At 43.4% G+C, this 26,308-nt stretch overlaps 1 protein-coding gene across 4 annotated transcripts in view; it reads left to right on the top strand.

The window, feature by feature from the left end:
- The window catches only part of MYO1B (myosin IB), a 757,882-nt gene that overhangs the window by 565,436 nt on the left and 166,138 nt on the right, over positions 1-26,308 (top strand). For all 4 annotated transcript variants that reach the window (XM_086955387.1, XM_086955390.1, XM_086955388.1 and 1 more), the window contains exons 19-21: positions 3,542-3,635; positions 5,458-5,607; positions 12,268-12,336. In XM_086955387.1, the coding sequence (XP_086811513.1) occupies positions 3,542-3,635; positions 5,458-5,607; positions 12,268-12,336 (313 nt within the window). The remainder of the gene's footprint in view (positions 1-3,541; positions 3,636-5,457; positions 5,608-12,267; positions 12,337-26,308) is intronic.

The following is a 26,308-nucleotide window of genomic DNA, read 5'->3' on the forward strand; positions in this document are numbered from 1 at the left end:
TTGATTAAACTCTTTAATAGTTTTTTAAGCTCAGTTCTAGCAAAGGTACACATCTAGCTATTTGAGCAACTCGAATGGCATTTTTCTTGAGCTTAATTCTGTGAAAAATATTTGTTAAATTAACCAATTTTGTTATTGAATGTCCGTCAATGTTCACAAGTGAAACCGGTACATCAGCAATAAGTATGGGTGACTCAGCATCGGGAACTAACTTAGCAAGATCCCGCCAACCGACTCCATTCTTTCCCTTGACTGCTACATACATTTATGTCCACATTTTTTACCAAGCCAAGTGACACTATCCAGAAAAGGTCCAGCCATATCAATGTCTTGGTCGTCATATGCCTTGAGGTGTACATCAGGAGGTTTAAGATCAACATTCGAGTCCCTGTGTTCGTAAAACAAAGTATTAGCAATAATAAAAATAGGTGCACCTGAATCACACATCATATCAAGTTCAGAACCCAATGTGACCTACCTACTGGATTTTTGATCTCCTATGTCAAAATCATGTTAGGCAAATCCACTGTGCATTCATTTTCATTCAGTTAAACACTGTGCCCCTTCCTGGGGTTTTAGTGGATTTGAAAACACAGTGAAAATGTCCTGTCTTCTTGCCAAACCTTTTGTGCTGCGTTTACTTGAGCATGACTTGTTTTTTTTTTTACCTAAATGAGTATATGAACCGCACCTGAAACAAAAATATTAGTTTTACATTGCAACATTCTACAGTGCTTATCGTTAAAATAAATTGCCTCACTCTGTTCAGCATTAACACGTCCTATTGAATTGACTAGAGAAGGTGAAGAAAATTGAAGTGTTCCTGAGAAATCAAGCGCGTTGAAAGAGTTTAACATTTGATGCTTTTAGCTAAGTTGATCACTTCCGACAGTGAAAGATCTCTGTAACTGAGTAGATGTACTTGAATTTTCCTGGAAAATTGCTATAAACAAATTCAGCCCTTATATAAGTGTCTAACGATGCAGCAAAGTTGCAATTCGAAGCCAACAACCTCATTGCTCAAATGAACTCCTCCACACTCTCATCAAGGTTTTATTTTCTCTTGAAAAATGTAATCTTTCTAAAAGAACTCTAGGTTCTTCTACAGATATGTTCCTAAGTCTGGGTATTGCTTCAGCTTATTCATCCCAAGCACCAAATTGACCAGCAGGAGCAATGGCTTGAGGTAAATTATAAAAAACTTCTTGGCCTTCCTGGCCTAAATGACTGAACAAAATTGCTGCTTTGCATTTAGGTTTAAATTTGTTAGCGTCAATAGCAACTAGTTTTCAAAGGATCTTATCCATGTTTTCCATTTGAGCATAGGTTGCCAGGATTATGCAGAAATTGAGAAATCTGTGTAATATTACTGGAAGCCATGACCGTCCGAAATTGAAGCTGTCAAAACAAATGTGTACACAAAACAACTTCAAGAAAGGAATTCTGGAAGCTTTGCACAGTGGTAGGGTAAAGTCGTAAAGAGGTGCTTTCAACTGTAAAATTACAACTGATGACTAATAATGCTCAATGGAGATTCAATAAATCTGATGAAGAAAAGATGGTCGCCAACATAATGCACACAATGGCATCACGTGTAGTAGGCAAACATGGATAATAAACATTTTCAAGGGAAGATGGCCGCTAATGTATTAGGTGCGATGACATCACATGCAGTAATTGTCACAGCGAGAGGTGGTACTCATTCAACCTCACTCACACACTGTAAAAAGAGGCATTGAACAAGGAAAGCTGGCCAAAGTTGGGAGGAGCGGCATGGCAGAAAACCAAAGCACCTGGTCAATATGTGACTGCTCAAAGACTCCCCAGGCAACTAACTGAAATGAACAACGAAACTGAGGACCACAGGAGAAAGCAGGGCTCGTCAAAGAGAGAAAATGAGAGGCTGGACAGGGCTCTAGCAGCTCGTCGCCAAATGTAGCAACAAGCGTCTGCACCAAATATAGATTGAAAGACTGATTTATTAATAAAATACAGTGAAGAAAATGAGCCCAGGTCCGGTCAGTCTCCGGTGCATAGCGCTGTCTCAGAACTCCAAACAGCCATCCCACACAGTACCAGAAGTGAGCCTCTAACTCCACACAAACCATAACAATGCCGAGGCATCAAAGCTCATGCTCTGAATGAGAAATGGAAACTAAGTGAGAAAACGAACAAAAACGTTTTCAAAACTAGGAAACCACATGTAATACTTTATTGATATAAAACAATTGTATAATATAGTGCAAAAAGAGTACAACATTGTTACCATGGTGTTACATAATCCTGGTTCTCCTAGTTAATTGAAGAATACTTAACAATGTCTGTACTTTTTGCTGAACTGTTTGGACCTGTATATCAATACTTTAAGCGAAATCAACTTTTTTTAAACTTGCTTGCCATTTTCCATTTACCACTGTTGTAATTTTTTTTATATATATCTTTTTTTATTGAACACAGAGACTGGCATTTTGGTACAGGACAAATAATATGTCAGACATAAATAGTCAGCACTACTTTATCAAATCAAAAACACAGGTCATGGAGGTCGGGACTTAGGGTGTGAAAGGTTCTTCTAGAGGAGGAGCGGTGGGTGGGATACAAATATTCTCTCTGTATACATTCCATTTGTCCCAAATTGCCGTCAACATTTTGGGGCAGCCCAGTGCTGCATACACTGTTTTTCCCCTCAGCATGTACCAGTCCATGTCCGCCTTCCAGGAGGCCAATGTAGGTGCAATTCCAGATCCCCACAGTTGGGCGATATTCCTCTTAGCTACCATCAAACCCAATGTGACCCAGGTTTTCCCCTTACTATTCACATTTGTAGGCTCCCAGACGTTTAACAGACATCGTTTGGCTTCAGGCTGGAGTCTCACCTCAAGCACCTCGCTTATACACTCATGTCTTCCCTTCCAATATCACTGGATGATGACACATTCCGATTGTATGTGTAAGTATGTACCCTCTTGACCACAATGCCTCCAGTACATCCCATCAGATGCACTCCCCATGCTAACAAGTCTGGCCCCCGACACATAAACCCTATGTAGGATCTTCAATTGAAACAAGCAGAGTCTAGAGGAGATTGCAACTTCTCTCTGGGATGACAACGCCTCTTGCCACTCTTCATCGTCAAGTTCTAACCCGTCTCTCCCCCACCGCCCCCTGATCTGGACAAGTGGATCGGAGGTATTGTTTATTAGTTTCTTGTATGTGAGGTAGATCGCTTCTGTGGGCAGGTAACCATCTAATAACCTCTCTTCCAACGGCGATGACTCTGGGGGAGACTCTCCTCTGGGCAAGAAAGACATTAGTGCATGCCGCACCTGCAAATAGTGGAAATATTCTGAATCGGCTAATTCATACTCTTTTTGCAGACCGGCAAAAGACAGCACTGCCCCCTTTTGCCACAGGTCCCCGATCCTTGAGATCCCAATCAAGTCCCAATTTTCAAACCCCATTTACCACTGTTGACCTAATTTTCTGCAAAGTTGAATTTGTGCAGGACGTTTGTTAAAACATTACTTTGTTGCTCTTTCAGGAACGGCGTGGAAGTGCTGGTAAAAGATTTAGGATTCCCTGAAGAAGAATACGCCTTTGGTAGATCCAAAATATTTATTCGTAACCCAAGAACGGTAGGTGAAAAAACAATTCTTTGAGCATTTAAACTCTGTTTTGTGATCTCTGGTTATCTAGAAAATGTCTTGTGTATGCCTCTCGATTCCTAAGTAATTAGCAGTTCCATGGCACCATTTTGTTGTGGAAATATGATTCATCACCTAAATGTGCATTAAGTTTGTCTTATTATTGAGCCCCATCAGCATTGCACTCCTCCTCGTCCCGTGTTACTTTTCTTACTCAATACCATTGGCATGATTGGCTCTGCTCTACAGTGGTACCCCTAATATGTATTGTCTGCTTTTCCAGATTTTCCACTCACGTTTTTCAGTTTGAGTCCCGCAGTTTGTCCTGACTCTAATCCTATTCTCTCTCTATATACGACCTCACTCTGGGACACATCTTCATTCAGTTCATTGTGCCATCTTTATGTTGATGGTGCACACATCCTTTTGTTGTCTGAACGTTGTGATCAGAACCCTGCTTGCCACGCCTGCCTTTACACCCTCCTCTCCCTTTAAACATTGACCCTGGTGTTTTTTAGTTAAAAATAGGTCCATCTACAACTTCCAAGCATTTGTTAAAAAAATGTCTATCTACAAAGCCCTAGCACCGTTTTCAAAACAGTGCACAATAATTCCTTAAACTACTTATCCAACTTTCTGGTCGTGCTCAAAAGCACAAGTGCTGCTTCCAGAAGTCCATGTAGTTTAGGTCCCATCACTGGAATAAAGTACCCCCACTACTCTGAATTTCCTTGTAATGCAATTAGGGCACAAGAACAATGACTGCATGAAAAATTGAAAGTCAGTAGTGACACGTTGCTTGCAACTTGTGTGAAGCAGTTTTTGTGTCTGGCTCAATTTACATCACAAGCCGCATAATATTAATGCCTGTCTTTTAAAATGGCGTGCACTGACATGGACCTTTTATGCAAAATTTCAATTCGAAATATCTTGCTGCTTGTGAAATGAAGTAATACCAGTTAACTTGTTAGTTCTCTGAGGATGGAGTGTCCTTGTCTCAGGTTGAGCTGGTGTCCTACAGAACATAGACCAAACGCTTCATAAACAACCAACACTGAGAATCTGACAGTTAGATTATTCTATGTTGTGAAAGCATTGCCTTAGCCGAAGAATATAGTAGATTCACAACATTTTTATGAAGGTGTTTATGTGTATTATTTAAAGCTTCAACCGGATGCCATGGAGGGATAAAGCGCTGTAAAGTGATGCCAATTTGCAATTTCTATCATTAATATTATGGTTTAGAACACTAATCCCCACTATGAAACGTGGTTACCTGGAAATAAACAATTAATATTTCGTAAAACAAAACTGTGTTTAATTTTTTGCACACATACGTAGATAATAACTACTGTAACATTTTTTGATAAAACGGAATAACCAGGAAAAATTCAGTATTGTTGGTGGATTTTTTGGCAGCTTCTTCATTCTTTCAAAAAACGCTTAAGTGCGCAGAAATCCTATTTTTGTGTAAAACCATAGCCAGATGTTTTGTTTTTGTGGCTTAGTTCGTCATATTGTGCACTCAAAGTCTTGACACATTTGTGCATCAATTACATTTTGTTCCACCTTTCAGTCAAGCACATGCCACTTTAACAGAACGGCTTCAGCTACAATAAGGTTGACATCAGTTTGAATTGATTTCTTGTTTTTCACCCAATGTTTGGCACCTTGCTTCCGTTAATGCTGTTGTGGTCATGATTCATAATGCAAACTTGTCCAAGTAGAGGCAGGTACAGGTAGTAAAGAGTGCCGGCCATCTGCAGTTTTCAACTTTAATGCTCAGCTTGGATTTTACAATATTGCGTTGTAGTTGTTCCAGTTAGAAGACCTGCGAAAACAGCGCCTTGAAGACTTGGCCACTCTCATCCAGAAAATCTACAGAGGATGGAAATGTCGCACACATTTCCTTTTGATGAAGAAGAGCCAGATAGTCATTGCAGCCTGGGCAAGGAGATACGCAGTAAGTGTCTTTATTTCACAATTACGTTAGCTGTTATTCTATATTATGTACATTTTATTTAATAGTTCTTCCTGTAAAGCATTGGTGACTTCATAGCGAGTGCTGCAAAGGATCAATTTACCTTCTCAAAGATGTGTGAATAATTTGTAAGGAATACCTGCAGAGTACAGAGGGTTGGGAAGGATTAGTTACATTCTCCATCTAAGTGTGGACTAGGGTATAGAAAGGGGGGGTTTACCCAAACATAGACACTGGGACCTGGGTACGATAGGTACTGAGAGGGAGGGGTCCCAGTGTGAGTGTGAATTAATGTAAAAAATCCAAACAATTAATTAACAACACATTGGATGAGTCCACATTGTTTTATTCACAATGGGACTGGGTATATTGAATATACACAAGAACAAATCAATAAGTACAATTGGTTGTACAGTGCCCCAGGGAAGGATAGGGGAGAGGTGGTGGTAGGTGATCAGGTGAGGATAAGGTAGTGGAAAGGAATAAGTGACAGTAAAATCAATGAATCAAAGACGCTGTATTTATGAATCATATACAGTATAATGGACCAATGGTTCATAACAATTAAGTTAGGGGATCATACTTCACATAGAACAGTGAATGAAACAATTGGTGGCATGAAGTTGATAAACAAATAGGCTGTTGTCTTAATGTAATTAAACAATGTGGACTCATCCAATGTGTTGTTAATTAATTGTTTGGATTTTTAACATTAATTCACACTCACACTGGGACCCCTCCCTCTCAGTACCTAAGTGTGGACTATCTTTAATCTCACGTAGGAACCTATCCACTAGAATACTACATGTACCTTTCTCAACGTCTGAAGCAATTCATTTCTCAATTCTATTAACACCCTCGCAAAGCTTTAAAGGAATGCTATTATACCGATCCCCGGGAGCAAGGTCTGAGTTTCTAGTCTCTTAATAACATGGTAGAAGGATTGCTGGTTGAAGACTCCTTTATCTTAGGAGACTTCAATTTCCAACTGGAAAATACTCTTAACAATGATACTAATAAACTACTAGCAGACATGGAGTCCATGGGTTTAAAACAGTTAGTTAAGAAGCCCACCCATGAGGCAGGTCATACCCTGGATGGTATCTTCTCTAACTCTAAAAATATTGAGGTAACAAACATTCTGCCTATGGTGTGGACAGATCACCACGCCATAATATTTAATATCTTACCCGGTAATAATCAGCTTGCAAATGCACCAATATTTGGCCCAGAGATGTTCAAAGCTTGGAAAAATATAAATAATGATCAGTTTCAAACCCTTCTTTTTCTCAACGTGTCCTGAGAATCCATCTGCGCCTAATATAGCTGCCACCGAGTATGCAAACTGGCTACATAATGCGATCAATTTACTGGTGCCTAACAAAAAGATCTCGAAATACAGGAATTCCCCGTCAGCACCCTGGTTCACTAACGCCCTCCGGGAACGAAAACAAAAGTGTAGAAACAGAGAAAGACATTAACGCAAGTTCTACTCAGGCAAAGACAATCTTCGCTACAGGGAAGAACTCGCCAAATATAAAACTATTATTCTGCACGAAAAAAGTAAATTCAACACATCACAAATTGAATCAGCTAAAAACTCAAATAAACAATTATATCAAGTAGTCAACAAGCTTGCTGGTCCATCAGCAGTGGCAGCCCCCATACCATCACAATCGTTCTGTAACTCACTAGCAAACTATTTCTATGATAAGGTAAATATAATTTACCAGGAGTTTTCAGCACTCACAAACCATAATACTCAACCCATAACTTCAATTCCCTTAGATCATGTTCTGGGACAGTTTGACACAGCCTTTAGTGATTATATAGCTGAGGTAATGACCACCATCAAATCAGGATCAGCCACTGACCCCTGTCCACCTAAGGTCCTTGCCGCTATCATGGATCTAATAGCTCCAGTATTGGCAAATATTTATAACTCCATGTTTATAACAGGGATCTACCCCATTACATGGAAACAGACCATTCTTAAACCTCTGTTAAAAAAACATTACTTAAATCCCGACAAGACTACAAACTACAGGCCTATAGCTAGCCTACTTTTTCCGTCCAAAGTGGTCGAGAAGGTGATGAACCAACAACTTTCTAAATATATAGAACATCACCAACTGCTAGATGACACCCAATTTGGGTTTCGGAAAGCACACGGTACCGAAACAGGTCTAATCAAAGCCTCAGAAGACATAAGAACCATCATGGATCAAGGAGGAACGGCAGTGCTCATATTGCTGGACCTGTCAGCAGCATTTGACACGGTCGATCATACCATCTTGATAGACTGTGTCACTGCAATGGGGATTCAAGAAATGGCAGAAGAACTGCTGGCATCCTTTCTCTCTAACCGCACTCAGGCGGCGACTCTGGGCACTTTACATTCTGCCCAATTGACACTGCCGTGTGGGGTACCGCAGGGCTCATCCCTAAGTCCGACACTATTTAATATCTATGTGTCGGACTTGGCAAAGGTAATTAAGGCATATGGGATGGGCCTTACATCCTATGCTGATGATACCCAGCTGGTGCTGGCGGTTCATAACAACGGAGAAAGGGTGGCAGCCAACTGTCAACAGGGCATGCTGGCCATCAGCGCCTGGATGGCCAGCAATTGCCTCAAACTGAACTCCGAAAAAACGGAGGTCATCATATTTGGACAACTACTCCCTGCCTGGTCCAGCTGCTGGTGGCCCTCTTCACTAGGCTCTCCACCCAACCCAGTTCCCAAGGTGAGAAACTTAGGCATTCTGTTTGATGACCGTTTGACATTTGCACCTCACGCAAATCGACGGCATCGGCAGCGTTCTATAAACTTCGACTGATTAAGAAGTTTCTTCCATTTCTCCCTAAAAATGCTGGGAAAACTCTGGTCAGCACACTAGTGATGTCATCCTTAGACTACTGCAATGGGCTGTTTGCTAACGTGCAAAACAAGGTGATACAGAAAATTGCAGACCGTTCGAAATGCGGCTGCCAGATTTCTGTCCAGAACACCCAGGTTCAAATCGATCTCCCACATAATCGAAAGATATCACTGGCTTTCAGGGATAGTTACCAAAGAAAGGGTTTTTAGAAGTGATGGGAAATATTGGGCGCTCAGCTGGCTATCTTCGCAAAAGGTGTTGTGGATAAGTGGTTAAGCGGAGGTGCAATGGAGGGCGAGGGGCTGAGCCCTATAACCCCTCGATGTGAGTTGTAAAACAACCTACAAAATGACAAACGGAACATGCCCTATGCACACTACAATATAAATCAAAACATGGTTTTGTATTTTATATAATCACAGCATATTCCTAATACAATAGCCAAGAAAAAGAAAACACAGTTCCTTCGGAGTGAAGAACTCTTAATTTAATGGTTCTTCGCACACCAGCCTACACGTGTTTCGTCGCAAACGGAATGTGATTTCGGCGACTCCTCAGGGCTTTCGGATATGAGAGGTACAGTTGAAGGTCGCAAAGCCGGTGATAATTCCGATCCGGCTTCGCTCAGGACCGGGTGTAAATGTAGAATGTTCACGTCTGGGACCTGTAAATTTCGGGTGTAGCGACCTGGTGCTTTTTAGATCTTGCGGTGGCGATCCGCCACGGTGAAAAGATCCTGTGATGTGTGGTAGGGATAAAATAGGTCCTCCACGGCGGTCCTTGATAGTGTTGCAAGGATTTGTGGTCAGAAACTAGTCCTTGGTGGCAGGCTGGAAGAGTCCAGTCAGCCAGCACACTAAATGACTGGTAGTTTTCAGGGGTACCTCTAAGGTGTCCTCTGGGTGCATGCCATATTAAATCCAACACTGGAATCAGTGTAGATTTATTAAGAGTAGGTATTTGATACCATACACCATTATTTGCAGTAAAGCAGTTATGTAGTTGGGCAACTCGCAATGATCAGTGCCCAGTACATATGCTCAAAATGGCTTCCTGATCACTTGCAATGTCATGGCAGTGGAACCAGACACCGCGGGGCATATCTGATCATGCATATATGTCCTTACATATAATATAATGCACCATGCATTAAGGCTCTAAAGTTTGCTATAGGGGTTACTTACATATATTATATGCAGTGTTCATAGACATGGCAAACAGAGTGTGCCATGCTGTTTTTTCAAAAACGCCTGATTGCCCTTCAATGGCAGGCTGCATGCAGATCGTGTGTGGGTTCCTTTGGGTAGCATAATACATGTTGAAGCCCATAGGGATCCTCTTTAGTACCCATGCCATGGGTTCCAGAGATACCATTTGCTAAGGACTTACATTGGTGCTAAAGTCTTTGCCAATTGGGTTACAATTAGACATTTATCTGTTTTAAGGGAAAGAGCACTAACACTGGGGGCTAGGTTAGCAGGGACCTAGTGCACTTTCAGTCGAAAAGCATCAGAACTAGAGCAAAAAGTGGGGGTGACATTGTCGAAAAGGGCACTTTCCTACCTCTAAAAAGAAAATAAATTGGATGTTTTTCACCTTGTTGTCTAATTGATGTCACTGTGAACCCCTCAGTGAAAAAAATCCCCGCCATTATTCACTATTACCCATTTATAATCCCTATTACCCATTTATAAGTCTTTATATAACACATGGGAACCTGAAATTCCTGTATGAAAGTAATTCTCTAATTTTGTTTTTACAGTAGAGTATTGACGTCTGTAGTTACCTATAATAATGGAATGATGTTGCTGCTCAACCATAATAACTTATTACATTTGAACGGTGACACCATAATGCCTGCTGCCAAAGTCAGTTGTCAAAGTGAAAGACAGGCCACAGAGCATAATTACAGCTATACTATACTTTTCTATAATCTATAGGTCATTACAGAAAGCCAAACTCACTGTGTTTCAGCACATTTTGAGATATTTGCAAAAATATTAACTGCTTTTGATGTGCTTACTTTTGCACTACAGATTCCACTTTTATTTTTCTACAACCCTACTATCTCTTTCATGTGAAAGAGGAAGACGCCAAAGGATTGAAGTGGGTTGTGTGAATGATGAAGGTCTGACCATGTATTATAAATTAAAAAACCTCTGCTGTATGTTTAGAGGATATTGCAAGTCACCTTGGAGTTTCATGATCTTATTAGAGAACCACCTCCTTCCCTGTTCATCTATTTAAGAGATACAAAGGGTGATGGAATGAACGTTTGCAATTATTATAACCACTAACAGTCTATCAGGATAGCCTTCCAAACCATAATTCTGTAACCCACCTTGCCATTTCAGTTTGTACCCAGCCATATACAAATCAGTCTTGACCGTGCTCCAGTAGGGTCAGGGTCCTGTCACTGGCACCAAATTGCACTTGACTGAAAAGCCCCAACAGCAGTGAAATCGGGAAGCATGTGTTTTTTTTTAGTTCAGAGAGGACATGGCTTGGCAGTTTGGATGGGCTGATCCTTTTGGAGAAAGGATGTTTCTAATCTGTGCTGCATTGTGGGCACAGAAATAATGGACTAGGAGGTCTGAGATTAATTCATGCATCCCTCCCATCACTATTCTGTTTACTTTTGTTCCTCTATATATGACCATGGAAATCCTTGGGATCTACCAATATTATTATAATGTACATCAGAGAGTACGTTATCCCCTATATCTTGATCTACATTCTAGCCATGATACCTATTGTGGTCAGCAAGAGAGGAATTGTTGTGTAGAAGGAGGAGCCTTTAATCTGGCTTATATTCTGGCACCTCTGTATGCTTCATTGAAAGGAGTATGGAGAAAACTCAATATCCAATGGAAGCGCACAGCCAATAGCCCCTAAGGTTTCAACAAAGTAATTAATCTACTGTACTTAAAATTGGCACACAATGTATGACAAGAATCAAATGGGTCTTTGCATATCATCAATTGTATTCATAGACAATCATTGATAAACCCAAAACAAGATGGTGTGATGTATGATTAACAAATCAAATCAACACAGTACAATTTGTTAATATCAGATGAATCACACTTTTGTAGTGACCCCAATGCACCCCTTAGCAAAAGGCTACCTATTCGTAAGTCAGTATATAACACATGGGAACCTGAGACACATGAGACATGGGTCTCTAAAACTGTTACGTGCCCTTCTGTGATGTTTTGAATAGTTATCGCAAAACGCATCGTACACTGATTCTGCTAGATAGACCTATAATCACTTACCCGCAACATGTGACTGAGGGGGACTGTAACAGTTTGAGAGACCTGGAAGCCTTTTGCTAAGGCGTACAACAGCTCTCGTACCCACGAGGACCCCACAGAGGATTTGATTTTCATCATTCATTTTAAATAAAGGTTACAGCTGCGTGGTATCTAAATAAATTTACTCAAGGTGTAAGTAGAATTCGGACACAGGCTTGCAAACCATGTGGTAGTCCTTATGATTGCAGAGCACAAACTCTCTACTAATGAAGGAATGAGTCTTGCGACTAGGCATTCACCACGAGAGGACGAGAGGACGAGAGGAAGTGAAGATGGTATTTTTGTGTAAGTAATATCCACAATCTGAATCGCTTTCAATTTGTGCTTTACTAGCTGTGCTAGACTTCAGGTTTCTTTTTCATACTGATGTTTTGAAAATATTAAGATTATTTAAACTGTCAAATATGTTCAATCTTCTAAACTGCATACATTTATCCATACAGCAACAACAGAAATACAGTCGGATAAAGAGCTCTACCATTATTGTGCAGTCTTACATCAGAGGTTGGAAGGTGAGTTTTTGTTTACAGAATGATGCTTTCTTTTTTTTCTTTTTTGTAACGATCAATATTTCTCTTTATGGCAATATTTTCCAGAGGTTTAGTGCTATATACCCTCTGAGTTATACATTGAAACACTCGAGCCAATTTGGTCCTTAATTTGAATGTAAATATCAACAGTAGACTAGCATTAAGACATTGAACATGCATCTTTTCAAAGTAAGACCCTATTTGCCTAATTTGTACGTAATCTACTGTTTTCCAAAATGTAAAATATATATGATACAGTATCTAACTTTCACGATCATGTCTTACATTTTGGGGCATGAAGTGCGCTATGATTACCTAATGGGTTTAGACTCTGTCATATAAAGAGAAAACTATTATGTTATTTAAGCTATGTTAGATATTTATGCCAAATACATACAAATTGGAGTCATCCATTGGATGATTTACGATTGCGAAAACACAAATGTATTTGATCAAATAATAATAAATAACTACTGTGTAACTTCATTCATTTTTTTAAATTGTACACATTATATGCAACATGACTAAAGTCTTTCAAACACTTTTGTTACATTCAACCCGCCTAGCAGTGTTTCATAATACTTTTATGTGGGGGAAAACCATTACTGTCAGTTACTGTCCATGATCCTGGTTGCATTTTCCAAGACAGCTTAAATACACAATTATTCTAAAGGCCTTCCCAGCAGTATGTCCGCTCGTCTCCTCCACATATTTAGGGATTCAATTTTGAAAGTAACCTTTTTTGTAATTGTACAGACAACCTTTAATCTTTCTTTTTTTTGATTTAGGGGCTTTGCACTGTGTATTCTCTTTTTGAGACACTTTTGTTGGCTTAACAAATATCAAAGATGCATAGATTGAAACCTGCTTTGCTTGTCATGTTTGTAGTGCAACCTGTCGCAAGGTTAGGTTGCAAATGGATATTGTCATGCATTGTGGATATTCTTTTCTAGTTTGCATGCAGGTGGCATGGGATACCTTGGATAAGTGTTTCTACCATTTAGGATGCATATTGAGAGGAGTCTAAGATGCCTAAAGTGTCAGTGATATTTAGATGTTTTTCAAAGGGACTGGGATCAGCGTGTTGCCACAGTTCGTACAGGGTTGCATGCCATTCATTGTCTAAATCATCCTGTCACAGGTGTTGTATTAATGTTGGAGATATGTTTAATGTCAGTCAAATGTAGGGTGGCATTGATCTAAAACATGAGACCTATTCAGCACCCTACGGTTTCTACCATCCTGTTAAGAATTTGATGTTTTCTGCATAACTGTTAGGGCCCTCCTTGGTGTCCACTTCAAGAGGAAGTTTAATATTGACTTTGCGGTGTCTTATCTTAAATCATACAGTACTTTAGCACTAAGTGACATTTTAGAGGACTCTTTAGTGCCTGCTTTCCTCATACTAATGACATCTGAAAGGGGTATTGTGTAATCAGTTGAAGCTATCTGTAAGAATCAGTAGTTTCTCTGTATCATTTTGTTTTTGAAGTGTGGAATGCCACATATCTTCTTGAGTTCTCTCTACCACCCATAAGGGAACAGCTTCTTGTAGTTTTTGTTCTGCATGCTGACCCACATTTACTAAGACCCTTTATTCTTTGTGTTTCTGGCCTTGCATGTTTTGGTCTTTGAGGACGCTTGTCTTGTTTTTATGTATCAGGTTCTTACCCCTGTTTTAAGTTGTATAAGTGATGGAGTACCCGATTTTCTTTAGGGTCCAGAAACTGTCCCATTTCAGTCAGATCAGTTACTTGATGCACAATATGTAAATCAAGCTTAAAGTATTTAGTTCCTCTTATTGTGCTATCAAAGTAAAGCCAACAGCACTGTGGGTCCAAAGCCTCTTTATAATATATGGTTTTGTGTGTGGAGTCATATGTTTTACCCAGTTCTGAAACTGTTTGACAGAATGATACCGGTCAGGATTTTAGAAACTCAGGCTGATGATGTGAGAGACCATGGTAATAAAGGAAGCACAGGGTCGTTGATATACTCTCTTGATGGTCCTATTCTGTTATTGCATGTATTCATTTGCTATGTCTGACATTTGGGGCACCTGAAAGATTCTCTACCATTTCTGTGATGGCATTTTGGAATACCTCAGCAGTCAATGACACCTCAAAACTGAGTCTTGTAGTCGGGGAGATCATCTGTGTGGAAGTTATTTTATAGGGAGTTCTGTAGCATTTCATGTTTATGTTCTAGGGTTGATGTCTACAGATAAGTTAAACATTACTTTATTAAGATCACTTACAGTGTAGCCTATGGTGGATGTAATGTTTCTTTGCAAATCTACACTTTTGTGATGGTCCGATATACTTTTAGGAGTTTAGCCTGTAGCTGCTCCTGAATATAAAAGAGACTTATATCCGGCGTCCCTACTGTGTTGGCGGTCGGCAATTGCTGCGTATTTTTGTATCACCAGGAGTCTTCATCCATCTGCTTTAAAAACCACAGATATCCTATTTACAGATAAAAATAAAGATATACAGACTCGGACTCCTGGGAAACTATTCTCAGCTTATTTTGAGATGTTCAATCAATTCTTACGTCCAGTATCCGTTATTTTCATGATCCACCTAACATAAAGTCAACGTGTGGAGATACCCCATTATTTCAGGTCATATTCCTGACGTCATTATATATTTTGCTTGAAGCTAACTATTATTGTAAAGATATCAACTCAAACTATAATTATTCTCATTACCTGTCTGGAAACAGTTTACCAACAGATACGTCATCAGGATTACATTTCATTATTTCTGAGATCTCAAGAAGTAGTCTTTTTTCAACTGATTGAATAAATCTGCCACATTCTATGCTGACTTATCCATTTTTTGAAAATCTAACAATAGACGGTCACCTGAAGAAGGCTCAAGAGCCGAAACGCGCGTAGTGGTGTCTACCGCTTTGCCTTCAACATTCTACACCAGTTTATTGTCTTTTGATTTTGTATCTTTTTCTACGTAATTTTAATTGAATATCACATAACAAAAAACAATTATTCAAAAAAACAAAACAGTATAATAAAGAAAAGAAAAAAAGAATATAAAAGTTTATATCTATGTACAAAAAAGAAAAATAAAGTTATATCAGAAATATTTAATGTTTATTGGTGTTATATACAGTTGGACATTTATACATCATATAAATATATGTGATGTATAATACCTTTGGATTCTTTTAAAAAAAAACAGTAAAATAATTTGTGTCTATCTACTTTGTGACTTAGCTATAGACCTTTCCTAACCTTATTAAAGAGGATGCAGCAGTGGCACTCCAAAGACTAAAGTAGATGGGTCAAATGTTTGCAAAAATTCCAATCCCATGCATTTGATCAGGGTAGCATTTGAACCGGAAGTACCATTGCCCATCTTGCCACCTCAGTGTAGACCCAGCCATATGCAAATCAGTCTTGACCCTATACCAATAGAAACCGTCCAGACAAATTACCATGCCTGATTGTGAGAAGGTGGCCTGATATGCAGTGCTCACTATTCTAGTGATCACTATGTATCAGTCCAGCAACCCTTATGGTGATTGGTTGTAAGTCAACCTTATAGACCAGCTATCCTAGTAGCGTGGATACGAGTAGTCTAAGGCTATGACTCTAGAGGGCGTGTTAAGACAGCTGTTTACCACACATATACCCCTTGAACACCAAGTGAAAGGACACCACACAAGTGTTATGAAAATAAACAGTGTATTTATTTAAATCACAACAGCCCTGTACTCTTTATGAGGACAGGGTACTAAGCACAAAACGAAACTCTTACAAAAATACTTAAGTTAGCACAATTTACACGTATGCCCGAGGGGCACGGAAAACCATATACTATGGAAGTGGAATGCGAAATTACTAGCAGGTAAGTACTGGACTAATAGGCTTTGGAATCGCTAGGACTTGACTATTGAACCTTCAGATTACTAATAGGAGGCCTAGGGGACTCGGGTGCAGAGTGCGCACTCTCACGCGGGATGCGGGACAAAGTCTATGGTGGCTAGTAAAGAGAAAGTTAGTGTTCTCGGGCGAACCCGACCTGGTAGGAAGAAAACGACAGTGGATCCTGACCCTTGGATAGTGAGGCTATGCTGGGGCACCGAAATGCCGAAGTTACCTAGCCCAGAGGCTGCGGCTGCATATGTCTCAAAAGACGTCGGGAATACTCGTAGACGAACCAGGAACCTGAAGAAAAGATGCTGGCAAGACTGTTCGGAGTGATCCAAGCCTGGATCTTGAAGATGGATGACACCTGAAAGCAGAAGGGACCAAGTTCGTGACTACTAGCCAGTAGTCAGGTGGCACCAGGAGGGCACCGGATGGTAGTCACCTCGGCTAGGTGAGTGGGCGACGCTGTGCTCTGCAGATCTCACGGACCAGGAGGCGTTGTCGGCGACCAGGATGGAGGTGCGAGCTGTCCCACGATGGATGAAGCTGTCGACGTCGCTGGACCCAGGATTGGGGCAACAAGTCTTGGCAAATTCAAGCCCACGCGGTGGACCTAGAATGGCGTCTGGTGTGGACCAGGAGGGTTCGGGGTGCTCCTCTTTTGGAAGGGAGCAAGGGCCAGTCTGGAGCAACCAGACCAGCAGCAGTGATGTCGTCGGGCGTCGTTAAGGAGGCCGCAAGCCAGCGGGCTAGTAGCCAAACAACTCGGTGAGCAGCAAAAAGCAGAAGGGCCCCACGCAGATCGTGGAGATGCTGGGAGGCTGAACTTCGGTGCTGGAGCAGCTCAGGGTCGGGGCTTCTCGGACCCCAAAGCACTCACCAGAGGATCCCTCGGCGGTCGTGCTGTAAAGAAGTCGTGCAGTCTTGAAGATGGCCGGTCCCTCGAGGTCTCGTCGCACCCACGGTTCTCAGCTTAGCTGTAGAGGTGAGTAGAGGTCAGAGGTGCCAGGGAAGCCGGTTCTCGTCGAGCTGGGCAGTCGGATTCCGGAGGAAGGACGTGCAGCAGACCGCAGTGTTCTTAAGATGGTGCCTGCGGTTGCAGGGTGACTACTCCTTAGCCACAAGGGAGAATCTTGAAGAAGAAATCTTGAAGTCCTTTCGTAGAAAGTCGTTTCTTGATTCCAAAGATGATCTAATTTGGAAGGGGGCCCGCTCCTAACTTTATACTAGGAAAAGGGGCTGACCCGGTGACTAGGTCCTGCCTATGGGTGGGACTAGGAGGGAGGTGGTTACACCCCTCTCCCATGCCGGACTTTCCCCAGGCCAGGGGCTGGTGTGCCCCTGGAACTGGTTCTAGCAGGCAGATGCGTAGTGAGCACCGGGGTGCCACTCAGCAGTCACCTTCCTGTAAAGCCCTGCCTACCCAGGATACACAAAACCCTGTCTGGGATGGTGCTAGCACCGCCCCTGACAGGAAACCCTTTGTCCAAGCTCTCCTTGCTGGAAGGACTCCCAGCAGCAGGAGGTCAGACTCGTGTCTGTGGTGGCAGCATCCATTTTGTGGAGCTGAGGCTTTAGTTAACTTTAACCGGGGTTCACAGTTACATACATGTCGTGTCCTTCTAGAAGGGTGGAATGCTAACCCCGTCGCCAGAATTGGCGAGGGGTTAGTATTCCAATTCGTATGACACCTTACTCGACATGTTTTGATAAAGCAATACCAAAGATAGCATTTAACCGCGAGGATTATAATGCACTTAAGAGTATATGGTATGCGTTATCATGGAACAGCTATTAGGACTTGGTTCCGCAAGCTGCAAACGGGCTCAGCTCATGCCAGAGCACCATTTCACACGATTCCAAGCACTCTGCCTTCAGGATTGTCAAGGCCTGCCATAGGAGTGACTGATAGGAATCTGTGTGTCCATTTTAGGGTTAGATATAGGTATACTATATCTACAGCAAAGGGTGATTACACCACCTTGTCCCAGCTGTCGTGCAGCCAGTTGTCAGATTTAGATGGCCATCCAGGGGTGGCATGATACATGCTTCAGCCCCTGGTAGGCCCTGGGTACACCTATGCCCTGAGTTACAGGGTCTGATAAGGTGGCCCAGTACCAATTGGAAATGTACCTAGGGTACATGGAATCCATTTTAGAGAGAGAGCAGTAGGCCTGGGGTCCTGATTGGCAGGGCCCCAGGTCAACTAAGTCGGAAAACCAGCAAAACACCAGGCAAAAAGTTGGGGGTAACCATAGTCGGGTATCTACCTTACTACACTGATCACCCCTGAACCGGAACGCCAGCAACCCAAGTCTGGTTTTGCCATGATTGGGGCTTGTTGGTCAGATATAGTTTGGTTCCAAAGGGTGGCACAGTGAGCTCGGGACCCTGAGTTGGGTAGCGGTGGCACACAGCAAGCAGTTGTTTGATGGAATCAATGGGCATTTTCGCTTTCTTGTCTTCCCTTGCCACCTCTGGCCCCTGATCAGTTGGGTAAATTCCCTGAGTACTAATTTTATCAGAACAGTAATTGTTGTGCAGTGCAGCCTGAATTAGGTCTTCAGTTGCTCAGCAATTGAGAATCATGCCTGTCCCTGATTCAGAGATGAATATATTGACTTTGACTTTTCTATGTATCTGCCTCAACTTAAAGGTCTCATTTTAGTAGCATTTGTTCTAGGCTGCGATAAGTGTATTTTTCGGTTTAAGTTTGGCCTGCATTTCACCTTTTGCATTTCACGTTTTCTTAACTTGGTCTCCTGCCATCTCTTTAAAGTTTGCTACGTTGTTAACCTGTGCTTTTACATCCCCACTGAATGTTGACTTAGCATTTGGAATAGGCTGTCTGTGTGAACATTTTCAGACTCTGAGTAGCTCATGTTTTTCATTGTCTCTTTTTCTGAATTCCGGTGTTATGTTTTTGCCATCTAGTGGTTGGGTCTGCAATTTTGTTTGTTCAGTCCTTTTTGTGTGTGTGTGTCCCTATGGCGTCATTGACCATTTGGTGCCAAGTCTGTCTTCTTGTGATATCAGATCTATGACCCAGAAGCCCATATTCATTTGGTCTGGATGCAAAGTAGAGGGTAAATGAGCCTTGGATGTGTTGAAGAAAGAGTTGGTTGAGCAAATACTGAGGAAATAAAACATGGGACCTCGGGATTCATTGAGGCAAATCACAAATGCTAATAAAAATTGGATTTCTGAGGTCTTTTCATTTGGCGGCAGCGAGAATGGGGCATATCCTCTTCAGTTCCTACCTAAAGTGCCACCACAAGCTTACCTGGAAGGGCAGCCACAAGGTGTGTAACCTTAGTTTGCTGAAGGATCACAGCTTGCAGAGATGAAAAGCACATGTAGAGTTCCTGCCTAAGACCTTAGACACAAAGGGAAAACCAAGGTGAGCACCCTACACCATGACGCAGTCTCAGAATAAACATCCCTCCGTAAAATACACTGGGCTGCCTAGCAATGAGGAGAACCTTGAAGAATCGAAAATGGCAGAGGGGGAAGGATCTGACTCTGATCAGGTTGTCATTGAGGCCAAAATAGAAGAGGTGTCAAAGAGGATGCTGGAGGGAAGAGGGCAGAAGGGGCACCAGGTAACAACACAACAACCCCAGTATGGAGCAGCGATCGTCAGATTCCTCCAAGACTCTCTTGAAACAAGCGAGTGAGAAGTGCCAAGGACTGAGGTTCAATGCCGAAGAGAAAGGCACATAACGCTGAACAGAAAGAGATGGGTATTAAAAAAAACACCTAATCAATATTTTGAGGCTCACATTGAAGCACTGATGAGAAGAGAGGTTTAACTTGCTGAAGGGATTTGGAATCCCTACAAGTACTGAGAAAAGCAAAGGAGGCATACATAGCGTGCCAGGCCAGTTTAGGAATTTTGGAAGACACAGATGCACCAGATAAAGGAGGAAGGGTGTAGACATTGATTCACGAGATGAGGGGATTGAAAGATATCCTCATGTCCCCCACCCACTGAAGATCTTGTGATCTATAATGTTCTCATCAGGAGGTAGGCCAACACCAGTGAGCCCACATGGAGGAAGAAAAGACATACTCGTGGTTCCTCTCAAACGCTTCTTCCATCACAGAGGAAATATCAGTACCTGCCAACGTTACCAAGCATCTTGGATTATGGGAGGGAAGATTTTAAAGGCTCAGTCTCTGCCAAATTAGTTACAACCAGCGTGGAGAAGTCAAACATTCTTCCCAGGACCCAACCTACATCAAGGGGCAATGCAACCTGTCACCCGTAGGCTGGTCTTTCCACAAATTGTTTCCTTTTACCTCCTCTTTTTGCTGATTATTTTTGTTGGCCTTAGGAATCTGGGCACTTTACCACTGCTAACCAGTGCTGAAGTACATGTGCTTCACCCCCTAAACATGGTGACATTCGTTTATATCTGATTGACCTATATGATTTACTAGTAAGTCCCTTGTAACGTCTGTAAGTCAAATGCTACTAGTGGGCCTGCAGCAGTGCTTGTGCCACCCACAGAGGTAGCCATTCAAATCTGTCTTGGGCCTTCCATTGCAGTGCCTGTGTGTGCAATTTACTGCCACTTTGACTTGCCACTTAAAACTACTTGCCAAGCCTCAACTCCCCTTTTTTTTAACATATAAGTCACTTCTTAGGTAAGCCCTAAGTAACCCTAAGGGTAGGGTGCAATATAAGTAAAAGGTAGGACATGTGTGAATAAACGTTACATGTTCTAGTAGTGACAAACACCCAAATTCATTATTCAGCACTGTGAAGCCTACCCCACTCTTAGGCTATTATTAGAAATTCCTTAATACACTTTTGAGCTGTAATTTGTGATCAGAGCGGAGTAGCTTGTTCATGTTTCATATCTTTGAAACGGTAATGATAAATCCTCCTCACTGGCCAAGTTGGATTTCACATTACTGTTTAAGAAATGCCACATTTAGAAAGTGGTGATTTCTCTGCACTTACTGCTCTGTGTGCCTGACAGTCTGTCTCCAATACACGTCTGCGGTGGAGGGGGTCAGCTACACTTTGTGTATTCCCTCTAGACAGCCACAGCCACGGCCACGACACAGGAAGGATAGGTGTGTCTGAACAACCATCTATATTCATCTACATTCTGATGGCCTTGCCTCTGCAGGATGGATGATAGGGGCTAATGCGTCACTTGAATAGTCAGTGCCCTATCCCCACACAAATGTCTGATTTGCCCTCACAGAAATGGCTGTGGGTTGAAAGGGATAATTATGCACTTCATAGAGGTGCTTTGAAGTCACTTCCACATCAAAAGCACTTTTGGCTATAAGTGTTTGGCCAGACACTACTGGGCTTGAAACTGAAGCTCTGCCAGAAGTACTGCTGTGCTGCTTAAATGACTCAACTGGCCTGCTGATCTGGAAGGTGTTCTTTTCTGTTTCTTGCTCTGCTGCCTGCTGCTCTCTGATTCTGCTAAGGAGAGCTGAACTCTGCCTTCACTCCAAGTGATCTCCAAGGGCTTGTTGGCTTGCCTCCTGGTGCTTGAGACTCAGGAATATCGAAGTGTCTACCCCTGCTCCTGTGCCTGGCTCACTGGGATAGGCCCAGATACTTGCCACATGGATTTTGACATCTCTTTTCTGCACATAGGAGAACCGGCACATCTACCCAGTTGCAGGAGTAGAATCGGCACATCAGGCCCAGTGCTATGCCCTTAGAGGTTGACACATAGGATAGCATATTGCCGCTGCTGCAGCTTGATTAGATCAGTGCATCACTTGATGCCTCTCGACTCTGGCACCCATCCTCAGAACTGATATATCGCCTTCACTGCATGGAGAAGATCGACGCATTCTGCTGGCTTCAACATAGACTCATTTCGCTGTTTGCAACCAAGAAAGGTACTCACCAGGTCCTGTAGCCGCTGGTGCTCCATCACAGTTGGCCCGAGCTTTGACTTTGCCCCAGTCTAAAGTAACCTTTTTAGCACTACTTGCTTCTAAGTGCTTTACTGCATATCTTCCTTTAAAATGTAATCTCAATTTATATACATTGGATTTTTCTCAAGTTAGTCTTGTTTTGTTCAGAATAGAACCTATTTTTCTAAACCCGTTTGGAGGCTTTTTATGATGTATTCATTGTGTTACTATACATGTGTGTTGCACAAATACACATTGCCTCTTTAGAAAAGCCTGGCTGCTCTGTGTCCAGCTACCAGAGGGTGAGCAAATGTTTTCTTTGAATGTGTATCTAGCTTACCCAGACTAGAATGGTGTTTCCGGCCTGGCCTGGTTGCATACCTCAGCCAACCAGGAATCCCATTTCTGACACAGCTGCAGACACTATCATGGTTAACTCTATGAGAAAGCAAGCCAACATCCACTTTAATGGGGTGCCCACCAGAAAAATAGAGCAATAGGGTAGAGATGGTGGGATGCAAGATGGAGAGAGCAGGCACCATACACTGGTGGGGAGCAAATTCCAGTGCACTGCTCAACAGATATGGCTGTCAGCAGTGGGAGAAGATGAAAAAGGTAATGCAACCCTTCCCAGAACTATTTAAAAAGAGGAAAAATGCAGTTATAAGAAGGAAATAAACCTCTCTAATTACCTGAAGTTTGTTCTGGACGCGGCAGACAAAACCATCAGGCAGATGTGCTCTGGCAGATTCCTAAGAACACATGCCTGGCTGAGGGTGTAGGGGTTCTAACAAAAGGTTGAGGCCACAATAAACATGACTAACACAGGGGAAACCTCTTTAGAATGGTAATGGACAAGTAACTGCACAGGATAAAATAGGGCAATGATACAATAAAGCAGTTGGGGGCCTTGAAGCTCAGAGTGCCATCCCAAAGAGGAACCACACCCAGCCATAGATTCACCACAAAGGGAGACGCACAGCCTTCTGCACCCTACACCTCCTTTATAGCACAGACTAGTACTCAGAGCACTGTACCACAGTACCAAAAGAGCTGTTTACAATAGTAAAATAAAGTGACCAAGCCCTCATAAAATAAAAAAATTCTTGTAATTTGTTGGCCTCCTTCTTCCAAGACCAGGTTAAAGCGGTTTATAACATATATTAGTTGTTGGACCCGGCCCATTAGGCAGGTTCACCCCTAGACTTTTTGCGTTTTCCTAGCCTATTTATGGAACCTGGGATTGGTGATTTTAGGCCTCTGCGCACTTTTTCACTGTGGTACAGTGTAAAGTGCTTGAGCTCTCTGTGGATGAATGGTGAGTGACCTGCCCTCCCATAGGAATGAATGGGGAATATGTATGCCCATGGTAGTTCCTGATGCGTGGGGAGTGCAGGGGCGAGTTTGGTATGAGAGAACTCGTGAGAATGAATGCCGCAAAATGATGTATGCGACATGGCTGTGTCTAGTCTAGAAGTCCTACTTTTGGAAGTTGGCATATTTGTGCAAGTTGGTGCTAGCGTGTGATTGGCTGGTGAGCCTGGCCCAGAGTGCATGGGCCTGCTTGTGGATTGACTGTCTGGTTTGAGGATGACAGGGGCTGGAGAGCCCAGGAGGTTGTCTGAAGTCAGCCCATGGATGAAAGGCAGCATCTGCTGCCAGGGAAGTGGGAGGAGATGGCACCTGATAGTGAAGGGCTGTTCCTGTGTAACTACAAGGCTGGCTCCACCTCCCGCTGGGCGACTGACACCTCTGTCCCTGATACTGAAGGGGACTTCCCTCTAAACCAGTCCAGCTGGTTCTCACACTGCCTGCTTCAAAGGACTTCAAAGAACTTCAAAGGTTTTGCACTGTATAAAAAGGGGTTGTATCCCCTTCCAAAATGTTCTTGTTTTCAAATTGAATCTGCCAGGGGCATGCTGCTGCTGGGGCTCAGGGGAACCCCTGGGCTCTGCCCAGCTCCTGGACATCTGATGGACTGCTGGGGGACTCTTCCTGGCTGTCCCCCTGTCTGGCTGCATCTTTAAGGACTTCTTGAGCATTCTGTGGACCCTTCTTGCTGTAGGGGTCTGCTCTGGGGACCTTTGGCGCCTGGGAGCGCTGTGCCGTGATCCTGGCGCTTGAGAGCGCTCCTGGCTGCATTACGAGCGTTTCGTTGCACGCATTTTGCGTGAGGATTGGCGGGTGCCACCCCGCTTATTTGATTATTTGCTTCGCGAGTGCCCACCTCGCTTATGGCCGTAATTTTTATTTACTCGAGGTAGCCCACTCCTCGGTAAACTCAGCCCCCGCCTGCCTGCCTAAGAAGGGCCGCTGCGCTGCCCGCAGCGACCCGGAAGTACCTGGCCGGCCGGCCAATCTCAGCGCGGCCGGCCGGAAGTCCCGCCCCCGCAGCCCGAGAGGAGAGAAGCTGCCCGGGGGAAAAGAAGAAGGACGAGTGATGGCGGCGCCGGTGTAAGCAGGACTCCCGTGTCTTGGGGAGAGCCCTGCTGGTGACCTGGATGATGTTGCCGGTCTCCCGTGATTGAGAGGGAGACCGGAGACGAGGAGAGCCCCGACGCGAAGGCCGAGAGCAGCTGAGCTTGCAGGCGGGACTCCGTGATGGAAGAGGAGCCCCGCGCTGCACAGGAGAAGCCGCCGCCCGGAGGAGCCCCGCCCAGGAGAGCCCGGTGAGTTGAAGGGCTGGGGGGCTCCGCGTGGGCCACTGTTGGTGCCTGCTGAAGGCACAGTGCCTGCGAAGAGCGGCCCCACTTGGCAGCGGGCCGCTCCAGCATCTGGGGGCATGTTAATGAGCTCCGTGCGGTGCCGGTCGAGGCACCAAGTAAGGGCGACCCCGAATGGCAGTGGGTCGCCCCACCGTGATTACAGAGCTGCGAAGGGCTCTTGAGGGCCCACCTTGCTGCGTGTTGGTGCCGCTTCGAGGCACAGAGACAGGGCGGCCCCGGATGGCAGTGGGCCGCCCCAACGTGGGGAGAGCCCAGGGAGACCCCTGGGAGCATGTGGCTTCAGAGCCTGTGTGGCTCCAACGTGCGCCGTGTTGGTGTAAGAGCCTGTGTGGCTCCAGCCATTGCGCCTAAGGGCCAGTGAGGGCCCTGGCGCAGTTTTTATGATTCTCAGCTGCTCCGCAATTAGGGGGCTGCTGCACCGTTTAGGCGCAGTTTCAGTAGAGAGTCCTGGTGTGGGACAGAGAGGGCACAGTGGTGCCAGGCCTTCACAGTTGCCCAGCACTTTGTGGGCAGCTGCTACGTTTAGGCTTTTTGTACTTTGGACTGGCATGCCCTGACATTGGACACAGGGCATCCTTGCCCCAACAAGGCCAGTTGGCCTAGGGACTGCCACAGGTAGTGGCTTATGTAGTGTTGGCGCAATGTGATTTCTATGTTTTTAAATAGTAATTGCCTACTGTGTGTTTTTGCGCTATTGATTTATTAGGCACCTCTGAATGTGTTACCGCATCATGTGTCTTCCTTTCCATGCGCTGCACCTCTGAATGTGTTACTGCATCATGTGTCTTCTTGCGCTGCACCCCTGAATGTATTTTATTGCATCATGTGCTCTATTCTTAACACCTCTGAATGTTTAGTCATCATGTGTTCTTCTTTATTACTCCTCTGAATGTAGGTTTATTACATCATGAGTAATGTATTCTTTCTTAGACCCCTAATGCTGTGTGATACTTAGGTGGTTCTGCTTTCTTAGTACAGGTGGTCCTAGTAAGGTCCTGGTTCCTGTTACCAGTGGTTACTGGTTGTTATCTTTGATTATTATTTTATATTCTACATTGTATCTAGAAGTGCTATATCTGAATATGACAGTGGCCTTTGTGGCCCTGTCTTGTGTACATAATCCCTGTGAATATTGCCTGTGCCAGTTGGCACAATGTATATGCGTGATTTTATCTGATATGTTTTTACAATACAAAAGTTATTTTTATAATAACCTTGTGTGGAGTCTCTTTTGTGGTGTGCCTAGTATGTTGTTGCTGTTGTGCGCTGGCGCAAATGCTTTACACATTGCCTCCGAGTTTAGCCTTACTGCTTGTGCCAAGCTACCAAGGGGGTGAGCAGAGGTTATCTTGGCGTGTGACTTCCTTGCCCTGACTAGAATGGTGGTTTCTGCCTGGCTTTGGTGTCAGCCTTAGCCTACCAGAAATAGCCAGTTCTAACA

The sequence above is a fragment of the Lissotriton vulgaris genome, chromosome 2_1, assembly GCF_964263255.1.
Source record: "Lissotriton vulgaris chromosome 2_1, aLisVul1.2, whole genome shotgun sequence".
NCBI classification, from domain to species: Eukaryota; Metazoa; Chordata; class Amphibia; order Caudata; family Salamandridae; genus Lissotriton; species Lissotriton vulgaris.